General features: G+C 48.5%; 11 protein-coding genes across 11 annotated transcripts; 4 read left to right on the top strand and 7 right to left on the bottom strand.

The window, feature by feature from the left end:
- Nucleotides 1–128: 128 nt before the first annotated feature.
- ASPGLDRAFT_45007 (PEX11 family protein) lies at nt 129–1,362 on the bottom strand. Its single transcript, XM_022546142.1, has 3 exons — nt 1,044–1,362; nt 496–973; nt 129–447 (listed from the first exon to the last, which is right to left on the bottom strand). Exons 1-3 carry the CDS (start codon nt 1,108–1,110, stop codon nt 285–287), a joined length of 708 nt encoding a protein of 235 aa, XP_022402703.1. The 5' UTR covers nt 1,111–1,362; the 3' UTR covers nt 129–284.
- Nucleotides 1,363–1,642: 280 nt separating this feature from the next.
- ASPGLDRAFT_1302920 (uncharacterized protein) lies at nt 1,643–2,322 on the top strand. Its single transcript, XM_022540954.1, has 2 exons — nt 1,643–1,664; nt 1,753–2,322. The coding sequence occupies exon 2, from the start codon at nt 1,870–1,872 to the stop codon at nt 2,197–2,199; it is 330 nt and encodes a 109-aa protein (XP_022402704.1). The 5' UTR covers nt 1,643–1,664; nt 1,753–1,869; the 3' UTR covers nt 2,200–2,322.
- On the bottom strand, nt 1,908–4,106 carry ASPGLDRAFT_45008 (putative MFS phospholipid transporter (Git1)). Its single transcript, XM_022546143.1, has 6 exons — nt 3,874–4,106; nt 3,220–3,818; nt 3,150–3,168; nt 2,794–3,104; nt 2,473–2,743; nt 1,908–2,424 (listed from the first exon to the last, which is right to left on the bottom strand). Exons 1-6 carry the CDS (start codon nt 4,060–4,062, stop codon nt 2,305–2,307), a joined length of 1,509 nt encoding a protein of 502 aa, XP_022402705.1. The 5' UTR covers nt 4,063–4,106; the 3' UTR covers nt 1,908–2,304.
- Nucleotides 4,107–4,608: 502 nt separating this feature from the next.
- ASPGLDRAFT_1305555 (uncharacterized protein) lies at nt 4,609–5,470 on the top strand. The gene is made up of 3 exons (XM_022540973.1): nt 4,609–4,932; nt 4,990–5,222; nt 5,284–5,470. The coding sequence occupies exons 1-3, from the start codon at nt 4,720–4,722 to the stop codon at nt 5,408–5,410; spliced, it is 573 nt and encodes a 190-aa protein (XP_022402706.1). The 5' UTR covers nt 4,609–4,719; the 3' UTR covers nt 5,411–5,470.
- Nucleotides 5,256–7,781, bottom strand: ASPGLDRAFT_45010 (putative alanine aminotransferase). The gene is made up of 3 exons (XM_022546144.1): nt 7,450–7,781; nt 5,839–7,097; nt 5,256–5,784 (listed from the first exon to the last, which is right to left on the bottom strand). The coding sequence occupies exons 1-3, from the start codon at nt 7,544–7,546 to the stop codon at nt 5,530–5,532; spliced, it is 1,611 nt and encodes a 536-aa protein (XP_022402707.1). The 5' UTR covers nt 7,547–7,781; the 3' UTR covers nt 5,256–5,529.
- ASPGLDRAFT_1303127 (uncharacterized protein) lies at nt 7,464–8,694 on the top strand. Its single transcript, XM_022540957.1, has 2 exons — nt 7,464–8,533; nt 8,585–8,694. The coding sequence occupies exon 1, from the start codon at nt 7,840–7,842 to the stop codon at nt 8,302–8,304; it is 465 nt and encodes a 154-aa protein (XP_022402708.1). The 5' UTR covers nt 7,464–7,839; the 3' UTR covers nt 8,305–8,533; nt 8,585–8,694.
- A 449-nt stretch (nt 8,695–9,143) lies between these two features.
- ASPGLDRAFT_122409 (uncharacterized protein) lies at nt 9,144–10,472 on the top strand (the record flags this gene model as incomplete). The annotated part of the gene is made up of 4 exons (XM_022540318.1): nt 9,144–9,328; nt 9,364–9,686; nt 9,747–10,081; nt 10,137–10,472. The coding sequence occupies 4 exons, from the start codon at nt 9,144–9,146 to the stop codon at nt 10,470–10,472; spliced, it is 1,179 nt and encodes a 392-aa protein (XP_022402709.1).
- A 1,989-nt stretch (nt 10,473–12,461) lies between these two features.
- Nucleotides 12,462–13,646, bottom strand: ASPGLDRAFT_1304799 (uncharacterized protein). The gene has a single exon (XM_022540968.1). The coding sequence runs from the start codon at nt 13,403–13,405 to the stop codon at nt 12,740–12,742; it is 666 nt and encodes a 221-aa protein (XP_022402710.1). The 5' UTR covers nt 13,406–13,646; the 3' UTR covers nt 12,462–12,739.
- On the bottom strand, nt 13,428–15,365 carry ASPGLDRAFT_45019 (proteasome regulatory particle lid subunit RPN7). Its single transcript, XM_022546145.1, has 3 exons — nt 14,789–15,365; nt 13,892–14,718; nt 13,428–13,837 (listed from the first exon to the last, which is right to left on the bottom strand). The coding sequence occupies exons 1-3, from the start codon at nt 15,248–15,250 to the stop codon at nt 13,645–13,647; spliced, it is 1,482 nt and encodes a 493-aa protein (XP_022402711.1). The 5' UTR covers nt 15,251–15,365; the 3' UTR covers nt 13,428–13,644.
- A 1,133-nt stretch (nt 15,366–16,498) lies between these two features.
- On the bottom strand, nt 16,499–16,728 carry ASPGLDRAFT_45020 (uncharacterized protein). The gene has a single exon (XM_022546146.1). The coding sequence runs from the start codon at nt 16,722–16,724 to the stop codon at nt 16,566–16,568; it is 159 nt and encodes a 52-aa protein (XP_022402712.1). The 5' UTR covers nt 16,725–16,728; the 3' UTR covers nt 16,499–16,565.
- Nucleotides 16,729–21,908: 5,180 nt separating this feature from the next.
- ASPGLDRAFT_45022 (uncharacterized protein) lies at nt 21,909–24,263 on the bottom strand. Its single transcript, XM_022546147.1, has 3 exons — nt 24,051–24,263; nt 23,816–23,989; nt 21,909–23,762 (listed from the first exon to the last, which is right to left on the bottom strand). Exons 1-3 carry the CDS (start codon nt 24,124–24,126, stop codon nt 22,387–22,389), a joined length of 1,626 nt encoding a protein of 541 aa, XP_022402713.1. The 5' UTR covers nt 24,127–24,263; the 3' UTR covers nt 21,909–22,386.

Raw genomic sequence — 24,263 nt, forward strand, 5'->3', positions numbered from 1 at the left:
TAAGGGTGCATATCTGATGCATACATTCCTTTTGCAGGCGGGTAGATTGAGCTTATTTCACTTGGGACTCTACGTTCAATAAGTGTAGGATCTCGGTGCAGGTGTACATATGAAGTTGAGCTACGAAAGCGTGGGAACACAAGGGGAATATATTGCTAGACAATAAAGATACAGGTACTCGTAAAGATAGCAAAACAGAGTAGTAAACTGGAGCGCGACCAAACCCACGGTATATAACAATAGCAAACAACCCACTAGCACTGCGAAGAAAACTACGGTCTCGCTCATGCAGTCTTGCGCCATTGGGATTGCAAACCAATCAAACTGGAGATGGTACCACCGATGCCAACGATACCGTCGTCGAGATCAGCGTACTTGAGGGCGGAGACGGGCGCGGCCAAGTCGCAAACATCCGAGACGAGCTGAGTGCGAGCAGTCGAGCGTTCCCTGCAATCATTAGCATAACATTCAACCAAAACAACGAAAGGGACGCACTTCTCAATCTTCTTCGCCTCAACAACACCCTCACCCTCCTTCCGATCAACCGTCTTCTCCTTCTCCTGCAACCTCCACAACGAATACAAACTGGAAACCGAACTGAAAATCAACCCCACCATCCAGCACCGATAAGCATTCTCCTGCAACTTCTTCGCATAACTCAACTTCTTAATCCCCATCGTGTCCACGACCCCAATCGTGTCCAGCGTCAGGTATCCCGCATAGCCCAGCTGGCGACCGGTGGCCAGGTAGCGCAGGACCGGGTCGATGGGGGCCTTGTTGTCGACGGCGATGGCGGCGGCTTTCAGGTGCTCGAGGAACTTGCCGATACGGATGATTTTGCGGGTGGTGCCGAATTGCTTCTTGATGGCGTTGAAGGGCTCGATGGCGGATTGAGGGCGGTTGGTGCGCAGGAGGTACCAGGCGTAGAAGCGGGAGAAGTATTGCAGGGTTCGCATGATCTTGTCACGGCCGACTATGGTCATCTTTGTTAGTATGGTTTGCTTGCTATGGCAAGGGACTCGCTTCCGGTTGTCCAGACGTACCGGTGGTCGCGACAAAGCGCAAGTAATGCGCCAGCGCGGGGTGGTAGACAACAGCGTCTGCGACCATGTTGGTGGATTATTATTGTGAATATTATCCTCTCTTGTATAGTAGAAGAAGTGTTGTATCCTCCTGGAGGACGATTTGGGCCGCGGATGTCGGATTCCGGGAAGATCACGAGAGGGGTTACTCGACCGAGAGCGACGCAACGAAGAGCGAAGGAGCGAACAGACCAGCTGGAGTAAAGTCAAAAGCAGTTAAAATATTTCAAAAGGTAAAGGAAAGGACAGAGGGAAGAATAAGTAGGAGAACAAGCACGGGGGACACGGAGAAGGGAATGTTCGTCGGTAATTGACAAGCGCCGGGGACTGAAGACGAAACCTCGGTTCAATGAGGAGAAGCGTAACCTCCGAGATTTCCCTAACGGGGTTTTCTACTACATATGTTGAATGGCAAATCATGTGATGATCTTTCGTTCTCTCTCTTTTCTTTACTTGTTTGTTATTGTCTACGCTGTTTATCTCGCGGTTTGCTTTCTGTTTAGATGCTATGGGGCACTAACTACAGCTCATCGGTTGCCGTCATACTTCAGACAATTCATCTTGCATTCCAACGCTAGACAGGTACAATACCCACCATTGTCCTGTCATGGACGACCATTAAACAATCGCCCTGCGTGTATTCGAGTCATGAATTTGCTCATTTTTGCAGAGACCCAGATCATTACAGTGATAGATCAGGTTTCAGTCATCCCGACATGCCGCCCTACTGTAACGGGGAGGTAGTAGCACCAATAATACGACATGATATGACGACTCGTGGTCCAGGATGTCGCGAGCAAGCTTCATACGCTTGCTGCAATCTGCGCTCAGCTTTGTATACGACTTTCATTTCGATTACATTCACACATTAAATACATTGGGGCAAAGTATTAACAATGGCATAGCAAGGGCACACACGCCGGTCAGACCATGGAAACGAGATCAGCACAGCATGTGTCAGTGTGTTTCCCCTTTTCTTTTCTTTTGTTCTTTCGCGCATCCGGGCATTCGAATTTGGTTGGTTGCGTGGGGGAGTTTCATAACTTTCATCAATCGCATGGGGGGACTTGTTTTCTTCATTTTGAACCGTCTTCCGCAATTTGTCGCTTATTGGTGATGAATGTCGCAAGGGCCGTATCAATGAATCCATGAACCGGGGAAGCGCTGAGGGCTGAAACTGGGCCGGCAGACGGGCATATCCAAAATACGAAAAGGGCGCTGTTCACTGCTCGGGGTTAGCTGTCGTTGTCGTTGCTTGTTCCACGTTACCCATGGTGGCAGTGTCATAGCCGTTAGCTTCGAGGAATGAGCGGAATTTCTGATCCTCTTCGGTGATCGTGTCCTGTCATTGTCAGCCAGACCTCACCAGAGAAGAGACACGAGGAAATACCTGTCCGATCTTCGGAAAGAGGAAAAAGGCGACCACGGCGCTGAAGATGCACAACGCACTCGACACGAAGAAAGGATCTTGACCAGATCGAACCTCATTCGGTGCGTTCTTCTGGATGATCGGAATGACATACGTGCCAACAAAAGCACCGATCTTGCCTGCAGCTGCGGCGATACCGTAGTACTGGCCACGAATAGCAGTTGCGCTGCTCTTTGCCGCGCAAAGTCCGATATTGTCACCGGGACCTAGTTCTCCAAGCGAAACGAAAATACTGTCCAGGTTAGTCAATCAATCTTCAAGTCCAGGTGCGACAGCTCTTACCCATAAACGACCACAAACCCGGCAACATTCTTGGGTGTCGCGAGGTATTCATAACATCCAGACATGACGAAGCCAATGATGCCTTGCAGACCAACTCCAAGAACCAAGGTACTGCGCGGGCCAAGCCAGTCGCTAACGAAAGCTCCACCAAACGAACCAGGAAGGTAGAAAAGGTAGATTACGGTACTCAGACCAAACGACTTCCACAGCGGCGCGTCGTCTCCCAGGATGATGGCCACCCATTTGGAAGAGTAGATGCTGAAAGAGTAGGTAGAGAAGTCGTATACGAACCAAACGAGTGAGATGATAGTCTAACCAGTTAGCTTGCAACATACACCTGCGCGGAAGATCCATACCAAACGCCACCAATAGAACCTAAAACGGTCAGCATACTTAAAAAAAAACCAATACCAGAGGGGCACTCACTTGATAATCAACCAGATCGGAAAGTTGCGCATACGCTCGCGATTAAACTCCTCGGGCTCATTCAACTTCAACCGTAGATAAAATAAACTCAACGGCGGAATTACCCCCAACCCCAACGCAACTCTCCACGCCGCACGTAGATGATCCTCCGTGAAAATCAACACTAGAATCATCGGCACAAACGCCGCAAGCACAAACCCCATATCGATCTGAAAGTTCGTGAAGATGATAAACCACCGATTGCGATGCCCTTTTTTCAGCTCCCCCGTGCTCTCCGCCGCAGCCACAGATCCAGCGGGATACTCGCCACCAATACCAACGCCCAGGAAGAATCGGTAGGCTGTGAGTGCTGCGAAGAGACCGTATTGGCTGCCGTGATAGCCGTAGGCGCCTGCGGAGAGGGCACCGAAAACGATTAGGATGACGGTGGAGATCATTAGGGCCCATTTGCGCGACCAGTGGTCGGCCATGTAGCCAAAAGCGAGCTGGCCCAGGACCGTACCGGCGAAGGCAATGGAGGAGACGTTTTGGCTGGCGGGGGACTTGGTGTAGGTGTCTGGGTAGATTTTGCCGAGCATGGTGTTTACTTGGCCGATTACCTGCGCACATTAGATCAGTGAACTTATAAAAACCAGCTGTAACAGTAGGACATACACCATTGAGATAGCCATCTGAGAAAAGACCAGCACCGCAGGCAATGGTGGGCCAACTGCGCTCCCAGCGACTCTTCTGGGTGTTTTCCAGCGGAGGCGCATCGTCGATAGCTCCTCCCTCCAGCCCAGGAGTCTTGAGCGTGGATTCTTCTGGCTTGACTTCTGTCTTTTCCATATTGCGATTGTCCATAGCTCACCAGTATGCCGGGGTAAGCAAAAGCGGAAAGAGACAGCGCGGGGGAGGGGAACAAAGAAGCAAAGATATGAAAAAAAAAAAGAACTCGGAGATTTAAGAGATCACATTCTCGGGGAAAGGAAAAAGAAAAAAGCTAAGCGCGAGACCAATCGAAACTAAGGAATCCTTCGCTATCAACTCGTTCTTTAGAGTCGGATATTTCCGACTAAGATTAGTACTAGTGAATGTCACGCTAAGCTTTCGCGCCGAGATCGCAATGGAACGCTAGTGTAGGGCATCCAGGTATCATTGCTATGCAGTTAGACATGAACCAGCGACTACGCTCTATCTTGATTCCTCACTTGGGATACCATCAAGGTTTATCCAAGAAAAACTATCGTAAACCTAACCCTTCTCCATGTCAAACTTCATCCGCAAGTAGATCTTGAAGGGGCTTCACAGTCCTCTTCACAAACCTCTTCACCATCCTCTGCCTTCACAGTATCCTGTCTTCTCATATCATGCTAATGTCCTCCAAATCCCCTCTCCCCGCCTCACTTCAACCCACCTAACCTCATCCCCGACAAGAAACAGCAACAGGCCAGAGTCGTTGAAACCATCAATGATCTTGACATTCCGCACTACGACTTCGCAGACATCAATAGCGATACCATGCGGTCCAGAATCTTAAAGGACCTAGGCATCCACTACCTCGAGAAAGTGTCTCAGAAGGAAGCACGCAAAGTGCCCAAATGCATCGACGGTTATATCTGGGGACACAACCGCCGTTGGATCTTCCCATGTGTCGTCTCCAATAATGTTGAGGCTCGTCGCGTCATTTTTATACTGGTCACCAGTTCTCCAACAACATATCTTGCACCTGAGGTTAGTGTTTCTTTCCTACCTATAAAGTACTATACTAAACTGCTAACTTGGCTCTAGGTGTTTGATGCTCTCAAGTTGGACAATGACGCTGCTGCTACTGTTACTATTGCTGGTCATCTGCACTCGGTCCAGCCATCGCCCAAGCACTCACCCTTTGCTGATGTTAATATCCTTGGGGCTGACTTCTGTGTCGACCATCGGCTCAGTTTTGTTCCTCTCGGTGGAAAGGAGGTTAAATACGTCTTTGGACTCCAGGATCATATCAATGGGACCACGGGGTCTAAGCCGTCGTCGTGGCGTCGATGGCTACAGTGGGACACGAATTAGACTACAGATTGTACTCATCAACAGACCAGTTAGCTCGACGATGCCCATCTCTATCAAAGACGGTGGATATGGAAAGCGTTGCTCGTTGCTAAAACCGCTCTTCAAACCCATTCAGACCCGACAAGGTAACGGTAGTCAGTATATAATGTAGGCATCATCAATCATATCATTGCTATGCAGCTTCATAGGCTCATCCAACATGAATAATAACTATGCACATGAATAAATCAAGACAGGCACCGCCCGTCATCTATCTTTTTCCCTCCTCATCTACTTGTACTTGGCCATGAACTGGTTGTGGAACTCCACAATCCGCTCAACCCAGTCAGTACCAGGTGCAAGGAATGTGGTCCGGAAGTGCAGCGTGTTCTCCTTCTGGCCGAATCCAGAACCAGGGACAACGCAGACTCCGGTGGCTTCGAGCAGGCGCATGCAGTAGAACTCATCGGCAGCGCGGCCCTCTTCAACGGCAGCCTCGATGGCCTTGGCAGGAAGCGTGATCGTGGGGAAGAGGTACATGGCGCCCTATTAATTTGTTAATATTGCACCGAAAAGAATGAACAGAAAAGCGAAGCTTACCTGAGGCTCCTGGCATTCAACGCCCTCCATCTGTCGGAAAGCGTCGTACAGAGCAAGAGCACGCTTGTGCAGGCCATCCCGGATGCCATTGTACTCCTTATGGTACAGTTCGTAGCTGGGCTCACCCTTCTTAGGTGGGTTCACCATCAGCTCGAGCAGACACTGTCCGACAACCGGTGGGCACAGCATGATACTGACGAACTTGTAGATCTGTGCAGCGACCAAGGGGTCGAATCCGACCAACTCAAAGTAACCACCCCGCTGACCACACTCGCCAACCATACCCTTGGAGACACTGTGAAGGGAAGCCAGTTCCACGTCATCGTATTTCTTAGGCTCCTCCTGCTGGAGCTGACGGAGGCGCTTCTTGAACGAGGTGAATTCTCCAGCGAAAACGTTAGTCTGGTAGACTTCGTCCGCAATCACCACCAGATTCTCCTCTGCGGCAAACTCGAGAACGTTCTTGACATCCTCCGCGCTCAATGAAGCACCGGTGGGGTTTCCTGGGTTGATGATGACAATGGCACGAACATTGATTCCAGCGGACTTGGCCTGAATCACAGACTCGCGAATAGCCTTGACATTGGTACCCCAAGCCTGCTCCTCTTCCAAGAGGTAAGGGACGCAGTGCGCATTCAACAGAGACAGTGTGGCAGTATAAAGAGGGTATTGCGGGATAGGAACGAGTACACCAGCATCAGGGCCATTGCAGATCACGTTGAGAAGCGTGTTGACACCAGACGAGGCACCAGCGCTGCAGTAGATATCCTGAGGGTTTGCGGGGAATCCATCACGCTCTTCGATGAACTTAGCCACGCTTTCCCGGATAAATGGAGCACCCTGACTGTGACTGTATGCGCCCACGCTCTGCACATCCTTCAAAAGAGTATGAGCGCGATCGATGACATCCTGCTCGTAGCCAAACGACTTCTTAAGCGCCTCTGGGTTCTCCAGCAACGACGGGTTCTCGACCAAACTGAGCACTTGACGAAAGAAGGTGATGGGTTTCTGATCCAGCTGCTGCGGGTTGCCAATGTTCGCGAAGATAACGCTGTCGAACGGCAGCGACTTATCTCCCTGTGCGAGTTTCACGCGCAGCTCCTCGGCCTTGACAGCCAGCTCACCACGGACGGCATACTTGGCTGCTCTCACATGAGGGTTGATGTTGTCTAGTTCGAGGTTGCGAGTACGAGGAACGGTCGTCGAGAGGGTTTGACGGGCGGTATATTGCACGGTTGTTTGAGCCATGATGTTCGACGCTAGGCAAGTCGAAAGGAGTCAGTAATAGCTTCTTCGGTTAAATGGTAGGTCGCTCTGGAAATCAAAGATTCATTTGCATAGATATAACGGTACACAACAGAAGTTTCACAAAAAGAGTCATAAACCACGCAGAGATAAGGCAATACAACCCGTACTATAGCTATAGCACCCCTGACCAAATAAAGCCCCCTCTTCTTCCCCAGTGTCACAGGATCGGGAACAACCGTAAGGGCATTCTCGGGGAAAGACGATTGGCACCCGGCGCCTTGTCAATGACGGCCCAGACACCCAATCATACAAAATTCCGACAGGACACTCATCGGAGAAGAGGGATGGGAAATCAAAACATACCGGACGAGGCTATCGGCCGGGTGAGGCCTTGAAGAACTGGCCGTCGCAGCAGCGGACTTGCCCGCATGCTGGACACGAGTCTCATTTGCCAGACCATGAGGGAAATAGTGAATCAATTAGAATACGGAAGATCAGTTGACTATGACGGTCCTTCCTCGTCCGGTCAGCCGCGCGTCGATGGTTCTGGACTGCTCATGCGAGTGACTGCGCTTTGTTTGTCCGTCGAACTTTTGTCGGCACGCATCGTCGATCACATGATGGTTTATCACGATCATGTGACTTTCCCGTTCGCCTATTCAGTGATGAAAGGTCGTGACGTTCGAATTTTCACCACCATAATGTGGCTTTTTTCCGAGAAGATGGGAATCTTACCATTCTAACAGCTACGCAATGCCACCGCGCAGTCTTCCCCCAGAGATTATCTCCCAAATCATTGGGTTTCTCTCTTCACCTCTTGCCCCGTATGCAAGTGTATCCGGGCTGTGGCAGTGGGTTATTGAGAAAAGCACTTTCTCAGACTTGCGCCTGAGATCGGATAACTTGCCAGAACTCAAGCATATACTGTCCTCGCCTCGTCGACGCAGCTGTCTCCGACGACTGCATTTCCAAGCTGTTTTACCTGGATACGACATCCCTGCACGTAAGCTCATGGAAAATAACGAAGATCGCAAACGCAATAACCACGCATTCACTAACATCATCTGCGCTCTGTTTGAATTTCTGGCTTCGTGGGAAGTTCAAGCTTCGATTTCGCTTTGCTTGGAGTCCTGGTCAACTGGTGACAAGAGACGTAGTGGAGATCATCAGAAACGAAGACGGACAGCCCGTGTAACTCGTGAGGACTTGCTCGAATGACGGTATGAGTGGTCCTACTTGGAACTTGTTGAGCTGGATGGCAAGGAAATACCCAGCGTAAAGACGATTTCCGACTTGAAGATCCAAGGAGGAAACGGTATGGAGCGTAAGATTGCACCGGCTGCTGTGTCGGCGATTGTGGCTCGATTACCCCATGTACAAAGAATCGAGGCTAGTTTATTTGATAATCAAAAAGACGATCCGTCTTTCCGACAAAGTATGCGAGATAGTAAGGAAGCTTGCTATCTTTGAGCTATCTACCCTGCTAACTGGTACGTAGGATTTGTTTGTACCCTCCCCTAGTGGCCCGCTAGCATAAAGCACTTGGAGCTATGTTATCGAGGCGACGCGCCTTTGAATGAAAACTCTCCGCCGGTAGCCCGTTCTCAAGAAGGTGAGGACAGCCTAAGCATAGCTCTGAATCGCTTCACCCAACGCCTAACAACAATCAAAATCAATAACATCATCATTGGCCCCGAGTTCTTTTGGCCCCCGGACAAATTCAACCCTCGATCAACTGTATGGAACAGTCTTACCTCTCTTGAGCTGCAATATGCGGTTGCCACTCCAGCCGGCGAATGGCTATTTGAGCGCGTTCCGAAACCACATGATTGGCCCGCGTCGTGTTTGTGTGATTGCCAAGCTACGTCTGGCCCAGACCAAGTGCCTGGCCGTTGTCAGCCTAAACTACAAAGTTGCCATCATTCATCTACGTGTAGAGATTTACTATGTGTGTTAGCACTATCCACCGGATGATTACAAGGAGTCTCATCACATCGCGGAGCGTTCTTCTATCTTTCACTTTTAACTCCACCTCTTCTTTTTCCACACTACCTCAAATGGATCAATTTCTGTATTCCTGTACAATTGATGCTGAGCCTCTTCATCGCTATGCGAAAGGAGGCTACCATCCAGTTACATTGGGAGGCTTTCTCGCCGACAGGAGATACAAGATACTGCATAAGCTAGGATGGGGAGGTTACTCAACTGTCTGGGCTGCAAGAGATGAAAGGTCGTACAAATTGTTTCCTTAGCCAAACGCCACTAACTTAATCTCAGAGAAGGCACTTACGTTGCAGTCAAGATCCACATTGCCGAGGAAGACAACAATAGGGAGCATCATGAGCTGAATGTTATGAAGAAACTAGCATCAATACATCCCCATTCTCCACACGTCATGCACGTGGTTGATGACTTTGATTTAGAGGGACCTAACGGAACACATCGCTGCTTGGTATTTGAGCTCTTAGTGCCTAGTGTTCCTGACATGATAGATGCACGCTTTTCTGATGGGAGACTTCCTGGAAAACTCGCTAAGACCATTGCAAAACAGGTTGTTTCTGGACTTGAATTTCTGCACCAAGAGAAAATTGGACATGGAGGTGAGTCATACCTACATGTTTCTTCTAAGAGCATTTTGAAATAGTTCTCACTTCGCATAGACCTTCATACTCGCAATCTGGCTTTCACCATACTGTCCATGGACAATGTACCTGATAAGGAATTCATCAAGACATTAGGAAAGCCAGAAATTGGACATGTCCACAGGAGTGACGGTAAAGCTCTAGAACCTGGTATACCAGAATACATTGTCAGACCTGCTGGGACGCATTTGTGGCCGTTGTCAAATATCATCAAGATTGTCGACTTTGGGGAATCATTCTTGCAGCAAACCGTCCCGCAAACGCTTCACACACCGCTAACAGTTCGGGCACCTGAAGTTATATTTGGAGACCATCTGGATTATCGTGTGGATTTGTGGAGCCTGGGATGTCTGGTAGGAAAAGCCGCCAACTACAAGTTCAGTTGATCGAAGTTAATAGGCGTGATAGCTTTTTGAACTCTTTGTTGGCCAACCGCCCTTTGATAGCTTCTTAATAACGCCCACCATCCTCGTGGACCAAATGCAAGAGATGACAAGTGAAGCACTACCTGAAAGATGGCTAGGCTTATGGGAAGCAATGGGCGGCAGAGTTGGTGCAGAAAGCTCAGGACCTGGATTGCAAGAATGGCTGGGGGATATGTATTTTGATGGTGAGCGAAGAGAAGACTTGACAGGTGAGGATATTGCCAAGCTGGGCCAAATAATTCAAAAATTGCTACGGTTCGAGCCGTCTGCCAGGGCTTCAGCGAGTGAAATTCTAAATGATCCTTGGTTTAGAGACTGAACCATAAGACATGTACATATTATTTATTTGCATGGAGGTGGTATACCAGCTAGAGGGCACAAGTCCATCAAAAGTCATGAAGTAGCAAGAGTGCTGAGGGGCATAGATATGATTCACCCCATTGATCCCCCTTGTGGCGAAAGATTCATACAAAAACACCAGGTAATATCACAGAAAGAATCTTTACTCATAAGTTTTGTAGCTGTGCAGCAATTATTGGATCAACAGTTCAATGCTGATACTCGACAACAGATGGGCCTGGACATGATGGATTTGGGCAAGCAGAAAAGGACTGGGCAAGTCTTCCACAATCTTGATGAGATATCACGCCCAACAGTTCACAAGATTCTGGAACTGACTGCATGATATAAGGGTTACAGGTTGTAGACCAAAAGATGAACTCCTGCCAGATGACCTCACAAGGAGAAGTGCATGGAGAACTGACCAAATCAAGTACAATGAAGACTTTGGTGCATGCGCAGCTGAGAATTGTTGATTCTCACAAAGATAAGTAATTCAAAAACGCTGAGTCAAGACTTAGGTTCAATAATTAGCTATCATGATAGACACCAGGCCCTGTCAGTGTAAATGTAGACCAGATATCAAGAGGAACTATGGGCAGGCAGCAGAAAACCATTATATTCACCTAGTTCAGAAAGCTTTAATGAAAACAAAGGCTTGGCTGCCATAAAAAAGACCCCGGATCAGACTCCATATAAAAACAAATATGAAACTCCCAGACTGGGTTCTTGTAGTGTTGTCCTTTCCATGGTAGTGTCACGGAGCACAGCAGAACGGAAATTCAATGACAGAGCTCCAACCAATCATTAATTGGCAGTGAGGTTTGGTTCTAGACTTTATAGAACTGCAATCTGCAGGAATGTGACTGCTGTGACTGCTGACTGTGGCGAAAATAACCAATGGAATTGCTGGTGAGGCATTTATGCTATTGGATTTGTTTCTCCCAGATGCAAATTCATTGTCATCTGGGTGTTCCAACCGCATAAACGGCACATGGGATCGGCATTATTAGGGCAGAATGTGACGCAGAGGGGCGCTTGCAGAACAGGGCAAAAAGTGGGGTTTGGTAAGCCATAATCAGCCTTCGGAGTCTGTCAAGCTTGGAATCAATACCCTTCGTTGATAAGGGAGTCGAAAGGGCGGATACCATTGAAAAGCGTCCGGAAAAGCAAGACCTCAAGTAAATGGGTTATGAATAAAAGCCTCGGGAGCAGAAAATATGAATCGATCCATTGCATTAAAATTAAGAGGCAGACAGAAATAGCTCAAAACGCCGGTCAACGTAAACGAGGAAAAGGAAACCGGAAGTGGAGGCGAAAGGGCGCAGCCGCAATTTCCGAAAAAAAAAAAAAAAAAACGAGGGCCAGGAGGAGGGGAGAGAAGAAATCGATGGTGTCTGAAGTAGTGCCCCTGGTGATTGTTTGTTTGGTTCGTCAGGGCTGGTATTCACTGGAAGGGACGGGATTATGGATCCGATGGATAAAAGCATCGATGGATGGTTCAATAAATGGTATTTACTGAACAGCCGTTGCTGGGTGGCTATTTTATATGGAGTCCGTAAGAGAGTAGGAGAGGAAGGTAGAAGAGCAAATTTATCTTCATTTTTAGTAGCAGACGCCAAAAAGACAGGGCTTTGTACCATCAGATAGAAAAGGATTCTGGATTCTGCCTTCTTGTTTATGTTTACCATGTTCAGACCAGCGGGATAAATGTACTGTTGTCTATTGTCTAAGGTGTTCTTTGAAAGAGCGACGGACTGGAAGGGCTTCAGATAGTGAACATAGGAGGTTACTTCTTCCCAGAGCCTGCCACTTACTGGTAATAGGAAGCAAGTTTAAGCGTCTTCCGCATCGGTTCCAGCTTTATATTGACAGTAGACAGCTATACGGACTACAGGCATTTGGAATACAAGCAAAATCACCTTAGAAAGCTAATACCACTTCGGGCCACAACCCTTCTCGCATACCCTAGCGGTAAGATAAATTCATAACCAAGTCTCCTTTATTTCCTTGATTTCATTTCATTGCCCAAAGATAAATTTCATCTTACGGTCAGGGAGGAACTCAATAACAAGCTCATTAGCCCAGCAGAAGTCGGCCCCAAGGAGATTGATCTCAGCAAAACGCGAATTCGGAGGCGATTGGTGGACTGTGTGCTTATACCCAGCAATATTGACAAAGGGCAGCATATAATTTGAAAGGTTTAAAGCATCAAGCGCCTAGAACCAAGTTAGAATCGTATACTCTCTATAGGTAGGGGGCATTAACCTGAGGGGAGAGGTAGGTTGCTGAGGCACCAGTGTCCACAATGAAAAACACCCAACGAGTCTCACTACTCGAGCTAACAACACATGGAAGTATTGGATGGCTCTTATAGCCGTATAGATAGCTATCTATGTATTTAACCACTCTACTTGCACCATCCTCAGTCGCCTTGCCAAGGTAAGGTATGCCGAGGCGCTCTGAGATTTCAGATCGCAGTGTTCTGTTATCAACCTTGCTGATCGTGACATCGTATTCGTTCGCTGCAACAGAATCCCAGTCGTGAATATCGATCCATCCACCCCGGTCTCGAGCCTCTTGGTCCTTCCTTTCAATGATACGGGCTATGCGATTTGGATAATCAGTATGGGTTCGAGTGATTGTATCATAAGTTTCGGTCAGGACTTGACGGGCTTTGACAGGACATGAGGCGAAAGGAGAAAACAGAGGATGCTGAAGAGGTTTGTGAAGAGGTCCCTTAAGAGGACTGACTGTATAGTTAGTTAGTCCCTTTGGGGTTAGCTGCTTGCTGATTAATCTCAACATGGAAAAGCAGTGGAGATCGTAGGTGGAGAGCCCAGAGTCGGTTTTGAGTGGGCGAAGAAACGTAGCGTGTTTGTGCATCCTTATCCACTCCTTAGTCATGTACATAACTCAATGCATTTACGATTGTCCAGTATTTTCACCGCGCAGGCCCTGTCTTGAGTCATAGTGTATGGCATTAAATGTACTTTAAGATATGAGCAGCCTCGCATGCTTTTGTCTAACACATAGGGGGACAGTCGACATCGACGACGGAAATTCTCAAATCATTCAATTCCCAAAGTCATGAACCAACATGGCATTAGAAGATCAATGGAAAATAACATGCTATGCAACCCATTATCCCTCTAGCTCCGTTCGCTTCCCCGCAACCGCACAGCCTGGCCATACTTCTGAAGCTTGGTGATCAGGGCATCACCGTGCTTCACCACATCTGCATACTGCTTGTTCTTGGAGTCAGGGCGGTTCGTCTCGATAATGCCGTTGACACGGTCGATTGTGCATGCGATACGCTCGCTGGCGATGAACTTGGCGAGATCCCTATAGAAAACTCAGTTAGATTTTGCCTTGATGACGGATAGAACAAAGACTTACCGGTCCAAGTAGTCGACGGTAACACCAAAGTCGCTAGCCATGGTCTTCAATCCTACCACCCGGTAGCTTTGAAGCAGCTGCTTGTATGCACGCAGTCTCATCTCCCGCACAAACCAAGCGCGGTGCTCGTACAAATACCGGTCTTTGTTCAGGAAGTTGTCCTCAACAGCCGCCAAAGCTCGGAAGAACGATTGGTAGTTGCCATTGTAGAGACTGTTGACCAGGTTTGCAAGCGGAGAGAAGTCCACGGGTTCCTCGGCCTCAGCCTGCTGGCCCGAGCCAGTCCCCAACGTGGTGAGGTTAATGGCAGTCTGGGCCGCTCCTGTGGTTGTCCGCTGGACGGTAGCATCTTTCATCTCCTCGTCTTCGGCGCTGGGGCCAGAAGAGACTTCACCCGTCAAAGCAGCCAATCGGTCCTCACCAGAGCCCAAAATAGCCTTAATCTCTGCTGCATCGACAACCTTCTCTTTGAAGTCCACACGCTTCAGAGACAACGAGCCCGCAAGAACCGAGTAGATCACGAGGGCGGAGTAGCTGCAGAGTTCGTAGCTCGTAAATGTCGACAAGCTGTCTAGGAGAAGAGGAGCGGCGAGGTTGTAGGAGCGGATCGTAAGCAGGTGCAATCCCTTGTAAGCCTTCAGACGATTCCTCCGGTCCCAGTCACCACCGTCTTCAATGAGAGCATTGGCCCGCTCAATGTTTTTCTTGACAGATACCTTGTCGCCGAAGAAGATTCCGATCCGAATCATGGCCAGCACGAGGTCGATCTTGGTTCCGAGAAGCGTGATCTTCTCGAGAAGCTCTTCGTGGGATTCGATTGCTTTGTCCTGGCGTTGCATTTGAGTCAGCCATCTGCTACCACCCCTTCTCTAGCCGAAAGATATCTTGGGATCTCACCTTATCTCCTACTCGTGCCCAGAATTCAGCACGCTTCCCCCCTGCGGCCAACACCTCCGTCTCTCCAGCGGCCTCCTTTGCCTCATCCTCCTCCTTCTGGAAAGTCTCCAGATCCTTCTTGTTATCCTCAACTAGCGACTGGTACAGCGCCTCATCCCACGGGAAATCGATCTTCTGGGGCGTATTCCGCGACGCCAGCATGTTCGAAGCGAGTAGGGTCTTGGTACCACCTGATGCGTGCGGGTGCTGGGGAACGCCTTCACCGGTGCTGTTCAGGATACCTTCGACGGGGTGTGCGAGGTGTCGGTAGAAGGGAGCCATTTTGTACTCTTTGATGGCATCTTGAATTTTTTGAAGCGATGTCTGGCGAACTACCTGGGGAGCCGATGGGTTGGAGAGGTGGAAGACATCTTGGGCGAGAGAGAGGTCGGGGTGCTTGATGTACTGCGGATCAGACCCCATCGTGGCGGTAGTGGGCAGAGGTCAGAAATAAGGTAGGTAGAGTAGAAGAGAACAGAGAAAAAGGGAGAAAAGAGGGAGTGAGAAGCTGGGAAGAGATGAGATCGTTTGGATTGACGGACGACGCAAGACACCGAGACAGATACATCACGTAGGCGGACTGCCCGAGCTCAGCTGGATCAATGTTGTTCCGCCCCGGTCCACAATACCGTCATATCAAAGATCATTTACATTATTTTTGTTCACTTTATTTAGTTTCACAGCTCCATTATACACTGGATAGCTCTCTAAATTCACTCTATCTACGATAGAAAGCATTTACGGATGTCAAATCGAGTCAATTGCTTCAGCCGGTAGGTCATAGAAATCCACTGAGATCTGGCTGAGGGCTGGCGATGGACTCCCTATTGAGATTTGGCTTGTTTGCACCTCTTCCACATGATGCAATGCGGCCTTCTTTCCTGTTCAGCGAATCTATGAAAAAGATTGGGGATTCTCTCTAGATGAGAGAACTAAGGAGTGTTGGCCATAAATGCTATATTATACTGAAATAATGGGTTGAATTTAGTGTTTTGCTAACTTTGGTATATGCAAATTCTCGAATGTTGGTTTCATCATTCAAGATGGCCTGTCGTAGCATGTTCGGATTTACCTCTGCCTTTGTTATTTCTAACGGACTGGCAACTTGAAGTGAGTACAGTTGCGAAGCAATCACAGGATGGTATTCTAGCCTTTGGCGTCCGAAGAGTACAGTTCGATATAAGATTGTCGGAGCCGAGCCGAAATTCGAGGTAAAACTCGTTCTTTATGACCATAACCTCATCGACTAGGTCGGTCATCCAAGGAGCTAATCTTCGAATATGTAATTCGGTTTGCGACTCAATTGTTGAGTACAATTTCCCGGGATGATATATAGTCGGTCTTTCTCTGTCTTCTGGCCATCCTGCTTCAAAGGCGGGTATTCTAGTAGAAACTAATCTACATTATCCAGACACAGGCGACGTCAACAAAGAACCGAGCCCGATGCATGCGTTTGGCTATTTGGCTTCGAGGACACAATTAGCTCAAGAAAAGTCGGCCAACCCTTGCAGGTCGTATGCCTTCCTATAAGTGCGTGGCCACCACCAAATCTTCATATACTGGCAGAAATTGAAATTTCCAGTGTTGCCTTTGACCGAGTTGTCAAAGAACGCATCTGATCTGGTGTATGCGGCCTCTCGATTAACAAGAAATTCTTTGAGCTGTTGCCCGTTAGGTCCATAGACATATCAAGGCCGGAGTGACTGTCTTCGATGGGACGGCAGTATGGCGATCCGGGCTAGTCGATATCGAGTGGCCCCGGGTTGCGAAAGTTCGTTATCGATCCTTCAGACTTCTCAATCAAAAGCCCAAACCTGATCGGACTAGAGATGATTCTGGGGCACAGAGAAAGCAACCAACAAAAAAATACGAAGCAGAAAGTCGCACTCTCACTCATTTACTCGGGTCATGTGACTGTCTAGGAGCTTCTTCCTCGTTCGGGAAAGGTCTTAGGCACCCTCTTGTCCGATGGTACTGCGATGTTTTGGCAGGAGGTAGCCGCTAGTATGAGCACTAGGGCTACCTCCGCCCACGCCAGAGCCTCGCATCAGGCGCCTCGTCTGAATTCGGTGCATTGTAATTGAGAACTTAATAATTGGCGTTTAGGGCTGCCACGGAAACACTTCACCTGATTACTGCAGTGATTCGGATAGAAACAGCGAATCATGCGGTGCTGAGATTCAGTTCTCGTTTTGACCATTGGCCCGAATTCTTTAGAATGTTGTCGGTGGTATGGTTAAAGTCCTCGCATATTCTTTATATTCTTCCTTTGGATAAAACAACGTGAGAGAAGCCTCTACTTTTCGAATCAATTCGTGGATATGATGTCCTTCTATCCTCATATTGGTATTAACTCCCTGTTGCTTGGCCACGGACTGGCTTCGTGCATTGAACCTGGTCTGTTTGATGCAAAGAAACGGCGTCTCGGTACATCCGGCGAAGAAGAGCGATAACGTACTGCCTGTGATCAATAATCAAACCAAATGTAGCGCTTTTCTGGGTAAACTAGGACTAGGATATGCTTTCCAGCTCCCTTTCGGGACTTGTGTGGGTGATTGCTAGATTATAGGTCAACGCATTGGACATAGCGAAGTGGGTATTCTCAGGGACCTACGCATGTATACTTTATATCAGATGCCTTTCAGGCTTATTTTCGACCTCAAAGACAACCCAGATGCGCTGTTGGTCCCCGAGTTTCAATGTTCCGTCTGTCAGTTTCCGTGTACTCCCTCCCAGTCTGCCCAGCGCGTCACAATATGGAGCATTGGACCAGCACGTTATTTTATATTGTCTGCGCCGAGACTAATGGAGCTCCCTCTTCGTGCTCTGTGGCCCTCTGGAAGGGCTTCCCTGGTCTCTGATGCCTGCTCTACTACTTTCTCCAGCTTCCATTTGAGCATCTGTAGCTGTGCAAAAACATAAGGCTAGTCATTTCCAAGCCCGTTATTGACCTTGTTGGGTGTCGAAAAACGAAATATACTGAATATCCAGTCGTTTTTCCTGTTGTCAGACTCAGAGCGCATAGTCCTTTAACCGAGGGAAACGGTCCTAGAGTTTATGCTGTGCTGTTTCCGTGTTTATTGCAATTTAGCTTGCTCGTTTGATGACTTGAAAACAAATTTTCGTCATGGCCGCAATGAATTGACCAGATCTTCGGCTTCTCATGGGAATGCTGGACTTTCACGCTTGACTTGTCGACACTGAGGTCAAGAAGGGTGTGCAGCAACTTTGCGTCAGCATGGTCAAGATCTGAGGGGAGGAGACTTTTAATTTTTATCTTTCTTCACCAAGGATGAAGGTTATTCTGTCATCCGTCTCGTGAGAACCGTATGACGCGACGCTTGAGCTCATCCAAATGCTCCGTAAGTAGCTCTCGAACGACTTGAACGTAGACAGGAATTGTTTAGCGGTCTCATAATCCTCATAGAGACCAAGTGACTCCAGGTCATGGGGTTGAGGTTTCCTATTGAAAGTCCTTCCAACCCCGCACGGTGTGTTCATCGAGTATGCCCCTCTGCCTCCTCCCAGGCGGCTTGTCGCCATTGGAATTCCCAGCCTTTGTTCTCGACAGTAATAACCCTCGCCAGTGATTGATTCTGGAATGAAGAAATCAGGAGACTGCAGTATCTGGTACTGCTGCCAGCTGGATGCACCTAATGTTGGATTATGTACCTGCTAACAAGGAAGTAAAGTCACAAGGTTGTGGCCCATAGCGCAATAACTGCACTTTCAGAGTCCAGGGTCATTTTATCCCAGAGGTCCTGAGCCACATGGTTTTTGAAGTACTGCAAACTGTATCTGTCATGGCGTCAGGTAGTTTTTGTTTTCGATCGTGCCTGCCTGCTTTGGGCACATATCAGTAGTGTCATGGATGTGCTTCCATTGGGGCATTAATGCGCAATAAGAGGAAAGAGAGCTTCAGATAGCTCCATGTTCTTTCCGGATGCTGATTTGCATGTTGGGTTCGTCATATATGGTTCCTTGCTGATAACAACTCGAATGTACAGTTCTTGGTTTGTTGGCATTTTTGGGACCGCACGCATTTGAGATATTCCTTTGTGAAGTACGCTGCAGCAAAACTGGGCACAACAGGAATGCCATCTATCGAGAAAATTTTCACGTTCGACGGACTGGTGAATATCTCAACAAAAAGTGATCCCAGTGTTCAGTATGTGCTACTAGCATGTTTTGCCATATTCTTCAATGGTGTATGCACACGCTTGTCCAGAGTCGTCGAGTTTCCGCATAGCATAATTTCCGGAAGGACTGGGTACTTTGACCATTCAGACTCGATCTGACTGGTAGAATGGAATGTAGCCCTTGCGAGCACATCTGTGACAAGCTCGATGAACAAACACCGGTTTCTTGAGGGCAGCCACAACTTCCTTTGGCTTACTCGTTTGGCTACTCTTCATACATAAGCACGTCAATAGAGTCCGACCAGTCAGTGCTGGTAGTTTCCGTCACGATGGAGGTTCTCCAGTTGATACCGGAATGTCAAACTGAAATATTTCGCTTTCTCCATGATCAGCCATATTGCTATTTCGTCTCCAGGCGCACGTACTTTTGGGCTTCCAATTGGTGAGATTAAAGTCTGAGGATTCGAAGTAATGATGGGGTGGATAAGTAACGTAGGAAGAGATACGTAGGTAATGGACAAAGATGGTGAAAATGGTAAATAAGAAAACACTTACAGTCTTCGAATGAACTGTATTATCCATCGAAGCCCAACGCTTCCACAATGTCTTTAAGTCACCGGAGCCAAAACGAACCCACATCATCTGTGGCGCTTCGACTGGACTCTACCAGGTTCACCGAATGTATCATTTAAACGCGACATTGGAGTTCCCAATTGTCGGTACCGGTAGCTACATATTCAATAAGAGTTAGAGCAAAGTATATCCCGTGTTAATTTGACTGCTTACTTACTGATACATTGGAATTCCTCATCGATTTTATCATGCGTATTCATGCGTTGCGTAACGTCGTCCTCATGATTTCAGAGCCATCTGGGAAGCCAAATAGATACCGATACAATGCGTAGCAGTTGCATCTAACGCGTCGCTGGAACTGTGATTATATAGTGGACCATGACGAATCTTTCTTGTGCTTTGACCGGTCAGTGTTCTTTATCAGAACCAATAACCAGCTCGAAGGATTGGATTGCAGAGGATGCTGGCTGTATATAGAGTTCGGCGCATAATCATGCGGCTTGATATATTGTTCCATCACTAGCGCAATTGCCGCATAGACGCTCAGGGAGAACGATCTTATTCGTCAGCTTCTCGCTCAAGCTGTATCATCGTTAGCAACAATCTTGCAATTTCCAAGAGCCATACTTACTTAAGTAGGTCATGGGCTTATTAGAGGAAACTATCTGGGTCCACTTCACTTGAATCCCTCTCCTTGATAACATCAGAAGTAACTGATGTCAGCATCTGATGGGGCATTTCTATGGTTGCTGGTTGTGATTCGAATCAACCGTTCCGGGACTTGTTTGCGATGAAGGGTATATGGTGAGCGAGCCGTGGTTCTCCATTCTTTCTCATTGATGAGGTCTGGTAGCGGTGACCAAAAGTAACTAGTTAACTAGTTATGGTCTTGTGCTTAGGTAAGAGTTATGTAGGGGCCATTGTCTGAAGAACTCGGTCAAAAAGGACAAGAGATCCGACCTCTGAAGACCGAACTCGGGGCCCGTTGTCCTTTCACGAGGTTTTCGGACACCAAATTACTGACGATAATAAGTGGATAGAAGCGCGTATTTCATGTATATATACGACCAAGGGTACGCGCTGACTGTCTAGAATCGTCAGTTATGGCCCTTAACTTGCGCAGTGAAACCAGACCAGAAACAACATTTACAGCATTTTCGATGAAGGCGAATGCTCCAGATCCAGCTTCGACCGTCGTGGGGTCTCGTAGTCTATGCCTCTCTCGTAGCAGCAGAGCGCAACCCCCTGGACTCTAAGTGGCACCTATCCAGGTCCGTCCAATATACCAATATATAAAAGGCGTCGTGCACAGCTCGCACCCTATCAATCAGGCTCTGCTCGTTCTTTGGATGCTACAAGGAACAAACCGTCGTTACAGTCCGCCAAGTTCGCCATCGGAGCTAGTTATCAACCAAAAAACAGTCAGCCAGTCATTGTAACCAAGAGGGATTGCTGTTGCCACATACATTAGACTGGACGTCGAGCGCGTATCTTTTCGAGCTCCAGGTCCAGTCATCTCTCCCTTAGATTGAAAACCCACATGTTTGGGGTAATCCAGGTTCTCGATTTTATTCCAGGTGCGAGTTTGAAAATCAGACACCGGCGACCAGAAAGTTGATTCCCACTGACGGACGGCAAGCAAAACGATGGTTTCCATGGACTAGATTTCGTGTAGAATATAATGGAATGCATATAGAGTAAATATAAGAACGAAGGCTAGGCTGGGCCCATGTATTAGAAGATGAGTATATAATTCATAGCGCTTGTATATAGAAGGCCACAGTGACTAGTGACAAGATGAAGATGAAGAATTGGCGATTCTTCATGCTATACGGAGTACAAAAACTGATGCTTCCATTATTCACAGATGACAGTGAAGATATGATACCAAGCAAACGCCCAGAACCAACAACCCTATCCCAAAAAAGCCACAACCAAACAAACCAAACACCATCACCAGCACCGTCAAACAGCACCTACTCCTGCACCTGCACCTACCCCAATCAGTTCAAACAACCCCATGAAAAACCTGACATCTAATGTGCCATGACACATTCACCGCCAGATCCCAGTCCCGGACACCAATTCCATACTGTATTACCATACGATACAACACTCATACAGCCCAGCCAACCGGATAAATCAAGGGATACAAAACGCACATACCACACCTTTCATTTCGTAGCCAAGTTGCAACAAGCCTTTGCCACGAAAGCTTGTCGTTTTCCTTGCGTTGCTACTTAGGTCATTGTATGTGCTACATGAGGTATGTGGTACGGAGTATTTCAGAGCAATTGGTACTTGAGGACAGGAACGGAACAGAACAGGGCTGGCTATACCCCTGTACTTGTACCTATGTAGTAGTGGTTGGGGACTGTATAGAACAAGAGGATAGTACACCGCTAGATTGTGTCGATCAGGATTGCTCTAAGTATGATTCATGCATATGTACGCTTCTATCTATGTATGTACTTTGTGTGCTGTACAGACAGTTGGGTGGAAAGGGTGTTGCTGGCTGCTGGGTAACAGTAGTCGGGACTCGGCTCATCGTAGGTTGCACATCGGTACGCAGCAGCGCAGGTGGAATACCAACAATTCCCGAGTATAAAGCGTGAACCAGTGGAAACGCCAAAGGACAAGTACAGAATACTGAACAACAGAACGGTAAGGAATAAGTAGCAATATCCAATTGTATCTAAAAGACGAAGGCTAAAAGGCACGCAGGGCATCTATCATCATCTCTCATCAAGGTCGTGAAGACGGTGTGGAGGTGGTGAAACACAGGACGGCTAGCCCCAGCGAATCGTTTTTTCCCGCAAAGTAGAAATAGAAATGAAACAGCAACAATCATTGAGCCCACGTTTGGGGGTAGAAGGGGTCTTCCATTGACGACCCTGAATCAAACAGGGCGGTAGACCAAGTAGGATCCGTTGGCGAGGTCGTTGGCATAACCATGTTCGGATCAGCTGTCACGGACTTTTCATTTCCCTCACTGTATGTCGGTGGTTGCGATGTAGGGAAGGAGTCCTGAAACGGCTTCTGCTCTATGCCTATATTGGTCTGCAGTTGATGCTCCAATGCCGCCGTTGATTCGTTGGCCGATTTCAAAAAGTCATCGATACTCATTGAGTCCAGATTGCTCGACGCCAGGAGCTGTGCCTGCGGCATGCTGATGAAGGACGACGCCGAGCTGAGACGCAGGTGCTCCATATCCGAACCCTCGCTCACACTGTGCAGATCGCTGCCGGTGTGGGCGAGGCCAGGGAGTGGACCACATTCGTCCGCCTCCGAAATATCCCCCGAGGATGATGGGGCCGCAAAATTGGGGCCTATTGAGTTGTAATCGAAGCTCGCGTACGATGGGGCTTGGGTGCTCGTAGCAGCAGGCGCGTCCGAGGAATAAAGCGGGAAACTGGACCAATCGACCGACGGGGCATTGAACCCGGCATTGCCTACCGGGATTTCAGCATCAGGCGAAGCAAGGAACGGCTCCTGATACGGATCTTGGAACGCAATGCCGGAGACCGGGGAGGTCGTCGAAGTGGAAAAGCCCGGGAACATGTCGGCTGGCGGGACACTGGTGACAATCTGATTCAAAGGAGCCTTGCCAAATTCGTCTGCATTTGAGATCGTCGGCTGTTCCGAAGCTGCCTCATTCGACTGCTCCAACGGTGATTGTTGCGAAGCCGGGGCCGTTGGAGGAGGGAAAAAGGGCGAGATGTCAAGTGAGGGGACAGACGTCGTAAGGTCCTCAGCGGCCGAAACGGGAGCACTCTCAGGGGAACCATGTTCGGATTTGGTACGACGTGGTGGCCCGAAAAAGGGCGGCGGCGGCGGAGGCTGCTGCTGATCGGTCTGAGGGTAAGAATGGCTCTCCCCCATCATTGCTGACTGCGATAGCGGCAGGTGGTCGACCGAACGGCGGGTCACATCAGATGACGCATGAAAGGTATGCGAACGAGGAATGGTATAAGGCAGACCGCACTTGTGCGCCATGTCGTTGTGCTTGTGATGTGGCTTGTGGTGGTGACCATCCCGGAAGACGGTGAGGGTGCTCTCCGACTTGGTCGACGTCAATTGAGGCTTCTTGGGGCATTCCGACAAGATCGTAGGTTGTGCCGGGGGGAGGCCAGTTTCCGGAACAGGATCTAAATGGTGTTCCTTTTTCAGTGCACAGATACAGCGCTGGCCATGAAAGCAGCCACAGCGCTGACGGGAGTCCTCTGTAACTTCAGATCAGAACTATGAACCAGAGAACCAACACCAACATGCTCACGCTTGTGATCTCGCCTGTCGGCGGTGTGGGAATCCGAGTCATTCTTGTGACAATTCTTCTTTTTGTCACCACACTCGCACTTTGTGTGGGTTGTACGTGACTTGCGTAGACCGCGACAGTGGGCGCATTGAGAGACTGGACGGCCTTTTTTGTTGATGTGGGTCAATGGGCGGTCTGCATGGTCCATCATATTAGCCCAGGAATTATTGATCAGAAGGAATTGGAAGGAACATACCACTGTGGTGACAGCTGCTGACACGGTGACCCCGGACGCAAGCTTCACAAGCCCACTTCTCGCCGTCGATAAGCATTTCCGCGGTTACTGAACGGGGAACATGCGACGATTCGCGACGAGTAGAAATCCCAAAGGGGTTAAGAGTAAAAGAGGTATAAACCGGATTCGAAGACCGGTTGACACACAAAAAAAAAAAAAAAAAAAAAAAAAAAA

The sequence above is a fragment of the Aspergillus glaucus genome, assembly GCF_001890805.1.
Source record: "Aspergillus glaucus CBS 516.65 unplaced genomic scaffold ASPGLscaffold_6, whole genome shotgun sequence".
Taxonomy (NCBI): Eukaryota; Fungi; Ascomycota; class Eurotiomycetes; order Eurotiales; family Aspergillaceae; genus Aspergillus; species Aspergillus glaucus.